At 38.6% G+C, this 15325-nt stretch overlaps 2 protein-coding genes across 8 annotated transcripts in view; one reads left to right on the forward strand and one right to left on the reverse strand.

Annotated features, from left to right (window-relative positions):
- LOC111251503 (cationic amino acid transporter 4-like) overlaps nt 1-15247 on the forward strand; it is a 48814-nt gene extending 33567 nt beyond the window's left edge. For 2 of the 4 annotated variants that reach the window (XM_086991770.1, XM_022808137.2), the window contains 3 exons: nt 3071-3187; nt 7116-7224; nt 13351-14026. In XM_086991770.1, the coding sequence (XP_086847896.1) occupies nt 3071-3187; nt 7116-7224; nt 13351-13439 (315 nt within the window). In that variant the 3' untranslated portion in view covers nt 13440-14026. Of the gene's footprint in view, nt 1-3070; nt 3188-7115; nt 7225-7870; nt 8127-13350; nt 14027-15176 lie in introns of those variants that run through there. The other 2 variants (XR_002673819.2, XM_022808138.2) reach the window with 2 other exon arrangements.
- LOC147755228 (uncharacterized) overlaps nt 1-15325 on the reverse strand; it is a 72933-nt gene that overhangs the window by 15978 nt on the left and 41630 nt on the right. For 3 of the 4 annotated variants that reach the window (XR_015329487.1, XR_015329488.1, XM_086991774.1), the window contains exon 8: nt 11420-14663. The exons of the other annotated variant lie outside the window; for it this stretch is intronic. Coding sequence is in view for 1 of the 3 variants with exons in the window: in XM_086991774.1 (XP_086847900.1) it covers nt 14587-14663 (77 nt within the window). In the remaining 2 variants the exon portion in view is untranslated. Of the gene's footprint in view, nt 1-11419; nt 14664-15325 lie in introns of those variants that run through there. 4 annotated transcript variants of the gene reach the window in all.

The raw sequence follows: 15325 nt of genomic DNA on the forward strand, positions 1-15325 counted from the left end.
AAAAGAGACGCTTCAAAATTGCCTATAGATGGTCTGATCTTTTCGAGCACGCTCAAGAAACGACATGCGGCCTCATAAGCAAACCTTGGCAATAATATAACGTCTGGTAATTACTCATGGTCAACTTTGTAGCAGGTTTGAATTTTGGAACAGTGCTCGTGGGGGTCACCCATCTGACGCGGTAAAAAATGTGCTAGTATCTCAAATATGGTACTTGGTTGTTTGGCAGATTAAATTGAAACGTTTATTGATTACTCGTATATACAATGAACTTCATCAACAATGTATATTATAAGTCCACGCTATTGCTTCCCTTTTCTAAGAACGAGTCATAGTTTCATTTTTCTCCAAGTTACGACTAGTCTTAAAATAGGTTGGGTCTTGTTGTCTCGAATGTGATCGGCCTATTCGATGCAATGTCGAGTGGCATAGTAAAAAAAAAAAAAAAATACTGTTTTAGTATCACGTCTAAGAACAGTTTGTGTTTGGTTTTTGGTCGACTGCCATGTTGTGTCTGTTTCGAATTTGTTTACTTTAATTCTGTGCATGACAGTTCCGATGGATGCTAGGAAGCTTTACTTAAAGCATGACGATCGTTCATAACACGGGTCTTTTGTTTGTTTGTTTGTATCTTTTCGAAATTCAAAAGATTAAGAACCGTTCTCCGTTTGCTACCTAGGAAGAGCTCTGCTGGCACACTTCTTAGCAAATTTTAAAGACTTTTCAAGAACACTGAAGCCGGTTTGTTGGCACGCCGTGTTTTTCTGCACCTTTTTTTTTTTTAATGTCGACAAATCTTGCCGGGGTTTGAATTTGAATATTTGACGGGGGGTGAAATCGTGCGGTCTTGACGTAATCAATACGTAAAAGTTTGACGAAATCTGCGCATGTTCGTCATGTAAATTGGGCGCCGTTGTCAGTGACGATTTTCGTATGGGTTGCTGACACCTGTGTTGCAGTGCGTGGATGGTTATGTTATTTGAAACTTAATTCAATACGTATATTTAAACATATGTTAGATTTTACAAATTGTTCTGGTTTAAGTTGTTAGCTTGTATTTCTTATTATATGCTTCGTCGAAAAGCATTTGATACTGTAATTCTATTGCTTGACAGAAGGTGTCCCTTCCTCATAGATAGCGAATCATGATCGATATGGAGGCAAAATAGTAAATCGTTGGGTGGCAATAATATTAGCCATGTATTCGATGAAGTCATGTCGTTGATGGCCTTATGGCGTTGATGGCCCTTAGTTCTACTAATAGAGAATGGCCGTTTTCTAGAAATGAAGTATTCAATTTTGTCTTAGCCCGGACAATAACTTCATCGTCAAGTTCTCTTCGGATCCGTTGATTAGCAGTAAGCCGGGGCAATAGTGTTGTCGAAATCATTTGTTTTTTACTGCTTTCTTTAGTCAAATTAGTTTTTTAGTGAAATTGTCGCCCACCTTTCTAATCTGTTAGCCGTATATACATTGAAATTATCTTCCTGCATCGATTATCATTAGCTGTTTTTTTATCGTCGATATGTAGAACTTTTGCCAAGGATATCGATGCGAAGTTACAATATGAAAGCGATATTGGCTGGCGTCGTAGTCGACGAATGAATGAATGAAATTTAATTGTGTGATTTTTTAGCTTCATTTCCGGATTTCTGACATTTTTTCGACTATTCCTAGAAAAGGGTTTTTCTATAGAAATTTATCAAAGGATTCATTGAGTGAGTTTTTTTTAGTTTACTTAGAAATACTGAATAGGGTGTGAGCTTTTCCATTAATGATCATATGTTTGATACACCTATAGGCGGATTCAACCATCTTAGGATATGGTTTACGACCACCAGGTGTAATAATGAAGCCTAAGCAGTTAGTTGACGTTTCAAGGAACTTGCATTCTTCAAGTTGGTCTTTGAATGCGACACCTTTATTTCCTTGGATGAGTCTAGTAGGTTTTTTATATCCGGTAGAATTTATAATAACGGTGTCATCATTTCTCAGCTCATTTCATAAATAATGTCACCTCTTGGAAGATAGCAGGGGCTATTTTTATTCGGAGCTGATTATACCCGTAGACACCTTTGGGAGTTCCTTCGGTTCGTCCTCAACTTCAATCTATAAATTTATCGTCGAGAGGTATTTTCCGCCATTGAGCATGCTAAGGTGTCAGCGAATTTAGTAATCGGTAATGCTGATCTTCTGTTACGTCATTTAGGCCGCCGGGGGAATCTACGCATAATCTCATGTCACCCGCTTTTTTCCTGTATTATTGATACTCAAACCGTATATTCTGAATAAGTGACTTTGTAACAAACGCCAGTTTTAGGTCGTCGGCCTATATTCTTCTCTAGTCAAAAAGAATAGGCTTTCGACTCCTAATAGAGATTTTTCCTGCTCCTACTTCCACTCGAAGATAAGCTCTCATGTTAGTGCGTTTACCTAATCCATTTTTCGGCGTGTCCACTCTCAGTTATCCATCGAATCCTTTCTCATTTTTTCAAGATGGCCAATATCATTTTAAACGTCCACAATTTCTACCATTGCATCTATCTCCCCGGATTCCTCGACCACTCGAGTTTTTGTACTTGTTGCATGCACTAATTTTTAAAAAGTTTTATATTGCGGGTAATAGCGTAACGGTTATCTCAATGCCGTTCGTGAAGAATATCCCATACAATTAAGTGTTTACATACTGGGTGCATCTAGTGATGAGCTCAACAGATAAATTGTATGGCCACCCACTTAACCTTCCTCATTCGAAATTATAAAGCCTGATTTCACTGAAAAAGAGAGCATTATTAGCAACATCGATGTTAGATGCAATACAAAGAAGAAAAAAAAAGTTAAATAAAGAAAAATCGACGTTATCTTACATTAGTAGGTTCCTTTTATTGTATTATCCTATATATTATATATATATATATTATATATATACTAGGGATAGAAGCTACCATATTCATATAAGCATTCATGGGAGTAGCAATAATAATAGACAGCAGTACTGTATTATTATTATTATTATAATCCGCACTTGAGTGTTCTTATTTCGAAACCCTGTTCTATGTAAATGACGCAGGGCTTATGGACAGACTCAACCTACGGAAGTCCTATTTTATTGAGCCTCTTGCTCGTAACCTCAACAATCCTGTTAGCTGTCCTTCAGGAGGTGCCCGACCCGTACCAAAGTTATAAGGTAAGCAGTCTGTTACTTACTATCTGTAAGTTGATGGTAGCTTTTGGCCAAACGAACGAGCTTTAATTATATTTTCTTCATGCACATCTCTTATGTGTGCCATCAAATGATTAAGGTGAAAGATAACACAGATATAAAAGCCACACTAAATGTCCAAGCAATAGCTATTAACAGAAGGGCTGTTTAGCACATCCCTTGCTTTTCCCTAACATTAAGATTAATGGCCAAATGACGAGCAAACACAAGAAGGTTGTTAAATTATACATGATCAGTAATACTCCAGTAGACCAGAGAACGTCATTGCAATTGTGTCGATACCTGTCTTTTTATAGTGCGAAAGCGATATCAAACACTTAATATATAATAACGTTTTCCTATTAGTGCTACTACGATAAGTTTGTTCTATCTGTTTATAAATATGTGTATTATCTGTACCTGTATAGAGGATCTAGCGGTGCTAAACGTGAGCTATAATCGTTATGGGTTGTATTGCACTCGACAAATCCTGAAGAATACGTATTATGCAGATGAGGATTGACCAGGCCTTTGTCGAGACCTACCGGTACTATTTCAGGGAGACATTTACGATTATTAGAAGAAATTCATTTTTAATCGTATTATGTCTATCTAAACGTTATTCGCTGTGAAGAAGTTCTTCTATATTTGAACATCTAAAGTGAACTCTTAGTGTACCTACTACGTGCCTCAACCAAAATTAACGCATTGCGTTTGATGTCATTAACAACAGAGTAGGTTAAAGTCCGGAATAGCGCTCATGGAAATTCCTAAATTCTCCTAAACGATCTAGAATAATGGAAAGTGTCGTTTTTAACGTATTTTAAAATTTTTCAACTGTGTGCATTATGATTTAGAAAATTAATCGGTAGCACATTTAACTTTGCCTTACGCATAACAACATAACCTTGCCATACGCTCATATCGTTACACGCTCTTTTCCAAAACGCAGAGAAACAATTAACGTACGAGTCACGCGACACGTCCTCGAAGGGTTTGCAGATCAAACTCGTGACCTTCCAAATGTATCTGGTACACACAAAGCCAATTAGTGTCGGCTGTATAAGCCGAAATAACAGCAGAATATTACACGATTGTATATATACATATAATTTTACTGGTGATGTCTTATCACTGTAAAATAATTTTGTGGCTTAAGAGTGAAAAATGACAGCAAATGCACCGTTCAATGGAAGCCAAATTAACGCCGTTAGGTGGGTTCTATACGGACCGGAAGTGATGATAGTCTACTGGTGCAAGATACAGACTATACAACAGATGCACTAAAACTTCTGTCCCAATTTCTTTCGAGGTAGCTAAAAGTTCAAGTTATTTGACATTGGTGGCCGTTTCTGTTCACTAGTTCCGATTCATATTTTCAATGGCTTGCTGTAAGATTCGAATCAGTCGTTTTTCCAGGTGAAAACAACATATTTCCTTCTTATTATTTCAACATATTTCAATAGCAATTTCTCTTCAATCTCACCAAGCACGTTCTTTGCCATCAGTTGAAGCTTCATCACAGTTTGGGCCCCACAGTTTGTGGGGCGTTTTCCCGCTTTAACTACGACTTTTTCGCACATCATTGCCGTATGTAACCCACTTTCCATTAGCCGCAACCAAGCGTTTTCAAGGAGACACGATTTCATTGCGTTTCTGCAGAGCTTCGCATACGGAAGTATGATTAACTAAGTTCTTTTAAAGATTGAACTTGTTTTAAAGTCAGCTTTTTTTTTTCAAAACTTACTAACGGTGACGTATCGGTCTCGATCACCTTTCGCAATATTTGCAGCAACTTTGTTTATAATTGGTTGGCTACTGAGAAAGGTATCATGCACATCGAAATTTTCCAACGCGAAAGCGATAAAATAATACTTAGGCCGATATTTTTCTGATAACGCAGCCCGACCATAAACAGCGTAACTTTTTTTAAGTTCGGGTCATCTTTTATCGTGGTCAGATTATAAGATAAAACGAACGAATTTTTACACACGTTTCACTAATTTTCATAGACCTCTATCTTAAGACTGGAAAAGGGTGTTCCAATGACCACTGTCAAATAAATCCTTGTTTTCAAATAACACCAACATCGAACCCGATGCAAATCATAAGAGAAGTGTGTCTAAAGTTATCTAACTAGAGAGACCGTCAATACCTTTTCGACCATCCAATATTTATGCGGGCCCCAATGGATAATTGCGCTGCGAAATTCTAAACTGTATATCCATACTGAGCAGCACAGTAACAACTTGTATTATATACTTAGTAAAAAACAAAAAATTACGAAACTATTACAGCTATGATATAATCGTGAAGCCATTTTCTTAATAACTGCCAGGGATCAATTGTTTCCACTTATCCAAAGAACAGCCATACGGTGCAGAACCGGCTAGTCCAATCCGTCCTTATTCGTGTCTCTTCAATCATGTGTCATAACTAAAAGAAGACAAACCGTTTTACCGAATCCGGCTAGCTTGTTCCGAGAGTCTTCCAAGTAAAATCTGTCTGACTAGCTGTCCAATTACCTGTATAGGTTAATTGGATCTCCTCTATCCCGTAAGATTAACTGTTGCTGGTTTGTGGCTCTATGAAGCTCTCATAATAAACTCGAAAAACACCGTGGAAATTCTGAAGAAAATTTTTTTGCACTATTTACTGAAGCCGCTGCTAACCATACATATGCTTGACCTTGAGTACCGTGGAATGTTTGCCGATGTCCTGACCCAAGCGTGAAACCGTTTGTCTAGGGGCAAGCTGCCTAAGCTAGAACATCCATTCCGTCGACTTACTTTGCCAACTTCTTTAATATCAACGCGAGTAGTATTTACTTTTTTCAACAGTAACTGTTCAAAAGAGGACGACCCGGTTCATTCCGTCCACCAGCAAGAGCTCGTAGAAAAGCTGTCTTACGCTAAAACCCTCTAGTCTCTTCTTGTTTTGTCCTCATTCAGTAGACTTTCTTATCTAGTCAGCATGAACAGCTAGTAGTTAATTAGTTGGGATTAAAGAGCTAATTGAAACCATGATATCCATCTCCTCACGTTGACGAAGCTGGACTATGAAGAACGTCTCCTCCTGCGTACATTAAGCCGTCATTGTCGCCACCATGGACGCCGTCTCTTCACTGCGGCTCTCGAAAAGGAGCAGTACCTGCTATAGTGTGTTAAAAATACTCGTACGTTGCGGGACGTTCGCGTGGGCAATTGCTGAATCGATACTGCCACAAGTGCATGACTCATTTATTAAGCCGTTATAAGATAAAAAATTCAGTTATAAGAAAAAAAGAAAAGAAAATTCATTTTTTCAAATGACTAGTAATTGATGTCGGATAACGTTCATAACCGGCGTCAGTCTGATAGCTCCTTTTTCTCACTAGAAATGACAGTAGCTGTAACCTACTTTATAACTGAAGCTTACCTAAGTTAGACATGCTGTATTGCTCTTCAAAGAAAGAGTGCATTTTGTGCAGGCGCTAAACGCGTGCTATAGTGACGCTAATCGTGACGGCCTTCTTACTCTGTTAACTGCCCGTTGTCACGTGTGGCAAAAGATTCCTTAAAAAGAATAGTATAGTAGCCGAAATGGCCGACTGCGTCGTTTGGGCAATAGGATAATCAGAGCCCAAAAATGACCGAAAACGACAATTTTTCCTCATGTTCTCAATGGTATCATGTTTAATAAATACTGGCTTGGAAATATAAAATAGTGTCGTTAGACGTATCGACCGTTTCCTTACCGTTCCGTTATTATATATTGCGTTTTATTTTCTGTAGCGATTGGAAGATCTCAACTCGGTAACGATTAGGTAATTGTTCGGCTTTATTTTTATTTAAATTTACTATCATCGCTAAGTCTGCTAAGCGAACTCTAATGAAGAAAATATAAACAATAGACGTTTGTTTCTGTGTTATAGATGCCGTTAATGCCCTGGTTGGCTGTCGTATCGCTTGTTTTCGACTCGGTTTTGATAAGCACGCTACCAAGTGTGACCTGGATTCGTTTCCTTGTCTGGCTGACCATTGGTAAGACACAGGCGTAGATTTTCTAGTCACTCAATCAATCCGTTTTATTCTTCAAAAACCATATATCATCATATATGTAAAATAACAACCTACAACGAGCTGACGTATTAAAAGGAACGTTGTCACTTTGTCCCGCGTTACGTAAATCATAACTTTAATACTATTATAGCTCACCCCCTTTTCTGAGTTGAGCCGATAATGTGAATGATTCTAAGAGCTATCGCTTTAATTGAAAGATACAATGTACCATTATATTTCAGCAAAAACAGATCGCAGTCAGTGGAAACGCCTATGACTGAATGAGTATAGCCTAGAATTTAATACATCCTATTATATGCTGACCTAAGCTCGGAGTGAGTTTATATAGAGCTTTATACAAGTTTTATAGTGTTATAATTAATAATTGGGTTGATGATGATCGCAGCAAATTTGTTATACAGGGTAAGCAAGGCGTAAACGTTACCGCTGAACTAATATAACTTACACACGCTAGAATGGTCAGCATATGAGAAAAGTTAGTTCTATTCTTCAAAAGGGCGCTTTTTTAACAGTGCAATATTTTGATACACTTTTTTTTTTTTAATTTCTGGGATGGCACGTGCACTCTTTGGAATCCCGGGCACTTTACTCGGCTATGGTCACCCAGGAAAATTTTAGTGGGCGTCAGATGGTTTACAAATATGGCTTACGTTTTTGCTACAGCGGTAGAGACGATTTGCTATATAGACTTCTATCTACTAATGGAGATACCGTGAGTCGTTGCTTGAAGAAGTAGCTGGGAAAGACTTTGAGCTCCAAAAATAGGCTCGTGGCTCGTGGCTCGTGGAAGGCAGATGACAAGGTTAAATGCAAAAGCAAATGTCCAGAGCTGTTGGCCTTAGCCTATTTCTACATTTACAAGTGTATGTAAATATATTTTCCTGTTCTTTTCGGTTAAATTAATAGGGTTAGGTAGTTTAACCAATGGATGCTATACGGTTTGAACGAATATTAGAAACGGCGATAATCGCTTCATCCTAAAACAGACACGGTGGTCTATACCCAAAATTGAATTGTAGCTTGTGACGAAAACGGATAAGCTATAAAGATTGCTAAGGCACCAGCATTAAGCAAATGTATGGCTACAAAATGATCAACAATTGGGAAAGACGATGAAAAGATTTCGCATTAAACAGTTAAGATTATTAAACAGCTCCAAGCCACTCCCGTTGTACGATAAGACCCGGCCTTGCACGACGGAAATCAAGGGGATAAAATGCAAAAGTCCACCGTACTCACCAAACGTTGATCCCACAAATTACGGTTTTTCCGAATCTCGATAACTTTTCAACAGGAAGATTGTCGAATTTGCAACAAGATGTCCCCTATATTTCTACAACAGTGTGATAAATAAATTAGTGCTGATTCGTGTGCGGAATCAGCTCGGCTCTAGTATGATTTACCAGAGAATATTCTAGATCAAAGAAGTTATATGCTTGGAGAATTAAAAAAGCGCGGCGGGTACCGAATATGGACTACCGCCACCTTAGCGCGGTGTCATTAAAAACCATTTAACACAATAAAAAGTATTTACATTAGAACAAGGTGGCCAGGCTGATTACGGATTCTTTCTTATGCTCTGCTTCTAAGACTATCTATATAACAGACATTTCAAAGATAAATTTTCCATATATAAAGTATCGTTCCTGATGGTTATGTCTATTCAATATAGCTACCATTGACCGCCTACACCGCTTCAATTTAAAAGCTACACAGCTCACAGATTGGTTTCATATGTTTTTTTTTTTTCATATGCACGAACGGTAGTACACGTGAGCGGGTCGACGTTGTGGGAATTAAGCTTCCATTCGATAACGCCCAATATCTATTCAACCCAACGAATTAAAATCCCGATCCGCCAGACGTACAAACTAATTTCTTTAGCGACATGGTTGTTTTTTTTTTTCTTTTTTCTTATGGCTGTACGACTGGATATCGCATTAACACGAGCGTTGAATGAAAAATTACCCATAGTGCGTTCGTCTTTTGGATAGTGAGCGAGCCAGCCGTCATGTCTGTCGTTAATTTTTCAGAGAAGACCCCGAAAGGCCTGGCTGCTTTCTTCTTATAAGATCTCAGTGATACAATAAACTAGCCTTATATAGTTAAACTTAGAGAGCAGCTATCTGAGTTTTATGGTATAACATATGCCTGGGATACTGTTCGTCGACATCGATCAACTCGATTTTCCTTAGCCGTCCATCCTCCGCTACGGTCTGCAAGCATTCGCCTTTATTTGTTTTTTGCTCCGCCATTTGCAATTAACTCAAACAGTACATAAATTGCATCGTGATAGCCTTCTGTTGCAATAAACGAGCTCCTTAAGACGACTGTAAGCACGTAGCCATTTTAAAAAGTTTTAACTACTTTATCACGCTAGACAAACATAATAATTAGACAATATTGGCGTCAGATTTTTTGCAGAAGAGAGACTGAATTGTAAGTTAAAGGACACATCTACGTTTTGTTGAAGTTGTACTAAGATCTAGTTTATCTGAGTACGACCGACGGCGCCAGTTTGTTGATCATGTGAATACCAGTAGTCCACGTGGCATATCGATCGCATAGAGTGATCATGTGGACTCGAAAATAAGGTAATATTTTCCGAATAGGCCCTCTATTTCAAACTGACCAAAACCTAATCGAGTCCAAATGACAACAAGGAAGCTCCTTTAGATATCAAGCTCATAGCAAGTACACGTAATTTTATTACGAATTCATTTTTTTAAGCTATACTTCTTACTATGGCTATATTTCATATTGAGGATAAACATATGTAAACTAATACTCAATAGGGTTTATAACTCAGGCAACATCAGATAGACTTATTTACGGTACTGTTAGGTTTTTCGTATTTTGCAGTTGTTAATCCGCAGGCACCTCACTGCTGCAAGTAAAAAAAACGCATATAAAGTGTGTAGCCGAGTTCTAGACTCGGAATCTAATTCCATATCCTAACAAGTCATCAAAAACCATATTGTCGAACGATCTAACGGTGGCCGAAACGAGCACCAACAAATATACCGAATATATCCGATCAGGCGATGATTAACCCCTACAACTGCGTTAAACTTATTTTGTAAACAAAACAACTTCCTTGTGATATTAATGGCAAAAAAAACAATTAAGTAATAATTAGGGTAATAAGTGTAAAAAGGTTAAATTATCATTATATTATTATTAATAATATTATACTCTTTTACCTCGCATATTTATTTTGATCGCCCATTAGAGTTCTCAGATCGGAAAAAGTGTTGTAGTATGTCGGAACAGCTTTTTGCCACAATTCCACAATATATCCTCTCAGGTTTTCTAAAGAAATCGAGGGCTATACAAGTCCGTGTATCTCTTACTATTTTGTATGTAGCGATGCGAGAGAGCGAGCGAGATATATATATATATATATATATATATATATATAGAGAGAGAGAGAGAGAGAGAGAGAGAGAGATGCAAGTATATGTGCGTGGAAGAATAACAGAAGAGAGGCATTGACTAGTAGTTAGATTTAGCCGCCGGAGCTATGGCCTGGGCGACAGTTTTCGAAACGGGCAATCCAATTTAACTACTGGCAATATGTTGGCAGATCCTCTTATTTTATTATATAGAGGATTAAGAATACAGGTTTGAAAGAAATAATAATGTCGGAAATGCCTTACAGAGTAATTTAATTGTCAGCTTCTTGTTATTGAAATATTGATGTTAGTGAATTCGGATCATTATTCTTAATATAGGCAAGCATATTTCAGCTAACAGGGGCACGGGCATACAGATACAAATAACATGATGTATTAGATCTATTGTTTGGCTATACTGAGTGAAAAGATCTACTAACCTTGGGAGAAGCATTCATAATTTCAACATTCCTCTATGGGAAGTAACAGAACTGCGCCCTTGTAGTCTGGCTAGTGTTATGTTTCGCCTATTTGTGTTTATGAAATAGATGGAAAAAGAAATCCGGATAGTAAATGGAAATCCAAGGAAAAGATTATGGAGATCCCTGGAGGCTTATACTTGACCTAAGACTCTTAACGAAGTTACGACCAGATAACCTCCAAACAGGTCTGTGCCACATAATACCATCGCTCTAGAGAATAGTCCCCACACTCCCAATATATATATGTTTGTGGGGCTATAAGGAGCACGGGACAGAAGATCTCAGTAACTTTGTTTATTAACCCTGTTGACATGTTTTTAGCCGAGACTCAGGGTCACTGTTGCACGATGTAAGCGTGATCTTGTTTTGGATAAATCTACTTTTGTTAATTTACGACTTATTTCTTTTTCGACTACTTCGTGTACAGAATATGTAACTTACAGTTACAATTACAACGACAAATAAAACAAGGGAATCTACTTTTCTGTATACGTTAATTCACCTTGACCTAAATGGCTATAAGCTTATCGAGCACTCAGACTCAAATAACAGTCTAACGTACCGCTCAGTTTCATCTAATACGCCGAGAATGGTCATGGCTTGTTCTAATGAAAGATGGGTTCTATCCGCAGTAACAAGTTATCTTTCTGTTAGTTGGAACTGTTTGTGTAAAAGCGACAGAAATCACTGAAAGAATAGACATGGGCCTAGGTGCTAATTCAATAGATGCATTGTATGAAGGCGGCCATGTCAGTTGAGAATTAAACAAGTCATGGCACCTTCTAAGACAATCATTATATCGTTGATATAGACAGGGCTGATTAGGTGTTCACAACTAACGTATATTATGTAGGCCGATAATAAGTAAAGTTGAGATTCAAGACAGTGATATATGTGGCTGTTAATTACGCCCTTGCCCGACCTTGTTCTTTTCGACCTTTTAGTGCTTTTAATATACGACACGTTAGATTTATTTACGCTTCCGTGGCGTGTTCTTTGCCGCGATACGATTATTTACACTTGAAGATAAAATAGCTTAACCCGGCCACTAAAAAATGTCCGCTCACATTTGGGTAAATGTACAGCGGGAATACCTTAGCCCTTTACACACCATGTAAAGATGATTTGACTTCTCATCTAATGTAACAAACTTGCCCCTTATTAGTCCTAAAACTTAAAAGCTATGGCTAACTATTGGCGATGCTGGTTGTGTAGGTGTACAATAAGTTGCTTTGGGTGTGCTGTTTTGGAAACTATATGCGACAGACGTCCCAAGCGCTGCTTTCCCGATACACCTCTTAACAGGGAGTCACATATATTGGCAGGGATTGTTGTAAACGGGAACAAAATGGTGCGACTTAGAATTAGCTGCCCATATGATCGTCCTAGCGTAGAGCAAGTCGGCTTGAAATAGTCCAGATAAATCGAGAAAGATGCTTACGGTTCAACGTTAAGACAGTCTGTCGCAGATTGTCGCCAGCAATTCTATGCTATATAATATTACTTCCATTTTAATAGATTTCTTACATACACGTTACCGTAGCCAGCTTAAGTCAAGTCAGCATTTTCGGACTGCGCTCTGTACAATGCGGTATGCAAAAGAACCCAATTTTTCTCCAAATGATTCCATATGCGACCACGATGAACGTATTTTTAGTAGCTGCGCCCTACTGCTGCTGCAGCTTTGATTTTATAAAGCAATTCCTATTGGATAATTGCCCAACTAAAAAATGTCGAACGTCATTATAAATATCATTCTCTCTCAGAAAGCCCAGACGGTATATCTTTATATCCTGTACTAGATATGTTCCAGGACAACATATGTATGTGCGTCAGCTAACTTGTAGGTACTACAACATAATGTAGTTGTTATTCGCTCGTATATACTACATGGTAGAATCTGTACCTTATAGGCAATCAATCTAATTAGGACAATAAGCCACATGTGTAGAGTGAAATAGGTATTTTTTTTGACAGTTCGATAGCTTTTTACAATGTCCATATGTATATTTCAAGTGAAGTTTTTCAAACGGGGAAGCGAGGGCAACAGGAGCGACGCAGTCTATTATTGTTATTTGTGTTGTGTGGAACCACGGGCGCCTAACACGCCATACATTGAGGGGTAACAAGTTGCTAAAACAGGGGGTGTTATCATTATCTCTTTTTCTGTTTTGTTCGCAATTTGCTTTGCTTGTATCTATTTACTCTAGGAACAATCCTGTATGCGACGTACGGCCTGCGGCATAGTAAACTCGAAATGAATAAGGACTATCCGATCTCTGCGAATGAAACGTCGTAGTTGACATTCAATAGGTCTATGAGTCGACTCGATTTTTCATGTAATCATATCTAATCAGAAGATTCCTAGAAAATAAATACAGTAATTTTTACCTAGGAACGTACCTAGGTGTCGTCTTGAACTATGGAAATAGCTAACAATTCTCCCATGGGATTCTGGAACGATACATATCGACGAAACAAAATAGGAATCGACGAGCCAACACGAGTACCGATCGAGCAAATGTCTGATAAATAATGAACTAGCCTTTGTAGAAATTATCAGATAGCAGCATATTTTAGGCTCGCCTGTGGAAGCATGACTACGCATACTGGGATGGATACATTGATTAATATGTGTTTGCGTAGATAACAACATTCATCAGAATATAGTTGGGCTTAAAGCTATCCCGCTGTTCGAGCACGACGCCAGGCTGGAGTTCACACATGAGCTTTGCTTGCAAATTGTATAAGCCGAGTCTACTGTATAAACCCATATACAAATATAAAATTTTCTAGATTGTTTTATTGTTATCGGCCATCGTTTAGTTGAGTAAGCGAAAAGGCGCGAGCGTCGGAAAGCATCGTTAAATAAATGCAATTCCTGTAGTGGGAACTTGTTTTCACTTAATTCCAAATATCGTTGCACCCAAAATTTGCTATGATCCCTGGTTATGGGAATCGACCTTAATCTGCTATGCGCATACTTTAAGTTGACGGTGAAAGCAAACGCCAGGCGAGACCTAATAATGGGCAGGTGTCAAAATCGAGGCTTCCCCGGGTGTTTGCGCGAGAAAGGCTCGTCAGTCGAGGAGTCTATTTTCCTCAGCTCGCCTCAGCGTCTCGCGCTCCAAACACGGCCTCGGTTCCGTTGCATATGACACGACTATGCGTCACGAGCTGAGTCAGATTATGGGTAGATCGAAGCACTCCCGCTGCTCTTACAGTTCTATATGCAATGATTATCTGTCTGTGGAAGAGAGGGTGGTGACTCAACGGTAGAAGCGTCAGGTGTATGACCGAACTGAGCCCTGAAATCCTTGAAAAATAGAAACTTAGATCCCAGCCCGAACCGTTAGCGTTAGGTACACACTCATAAGCTGACCTGCTAACGCTCGTGTTTGGCACACCATGTTTAGGTAGACACAGACCTACCCCCTGTTCCGTCGCTAAACCTGTTCCAGCGAAGGCTTCACTTCCGTGACGCGGATACGAATCAGTGCGGCTCTTGCATTGCCTGTTAATGCTTGAAAAATTATGAACAATCGAGCAGTTATCTCTATCCGAAAATGTTTTTCGTTAACGGGTTGTTTGCCAGGCTATGATGCTAGCTCGGGTTCCTCACCGACTTCTTGAGGTAGAAAATAACTAATTAAAGTCGGTGTAGGAAAAGTTAGTTCTGCTAATATTTCGGATAAGTTCTCACAAGGCCTGCTTAAAATGCAGAGATTGGTACCTAGTCGACAAAACTGATATGGGAATAGCTGGATATGTACAGGAAGTTATATAAGAAGTATAGGCATAGTTGTACTAGACTAAAAGTTGCGAAAGATGTGCTATTTTCAGCTTCGATGATAACGTATTCGATAACATAGATCGATATCTTATAACGTTGCAGTATCTAATTCATTCAAACGATCATTTAATGTCTAAACACTATTTTGTATTGTTATTTTTGTTAAGTTCTCGATTAGATTTAGCCAGACGCCTTGTGATTTATGCTTAGTATACGTTTCGCTCGTATCTGTGTCTCCTTCAGCTTCCTTTCAGTGCCGCTACGCTTCTCGGACCTTCTCTAAAGCTGGATTAGCCTGAATTCAATTGCCGAATCTTAACATTGATTGTTTCCCATCATTTTCCTAATTAACTAATCACTAAACTATTTAAGATTATGTAACGTCACATAAT

The sequence above is a fragment of the Varroa destructor genome, unplaced genomic scaffold (assembly GCF_002443255.2).
Source record: "Varroa destructor unplaced genomic scaffold, Vdes_3.0 BEIS01000005.1, whole genome shotgun sequence".
In the NCBI taxonomy this organism is placed as follows: domain Eukaryota; kingdom Metazoa; phylum Arthropoda; class Arachnida; order Mesostigmata; family Varroidae; genus Varroa; species Varroa destructor.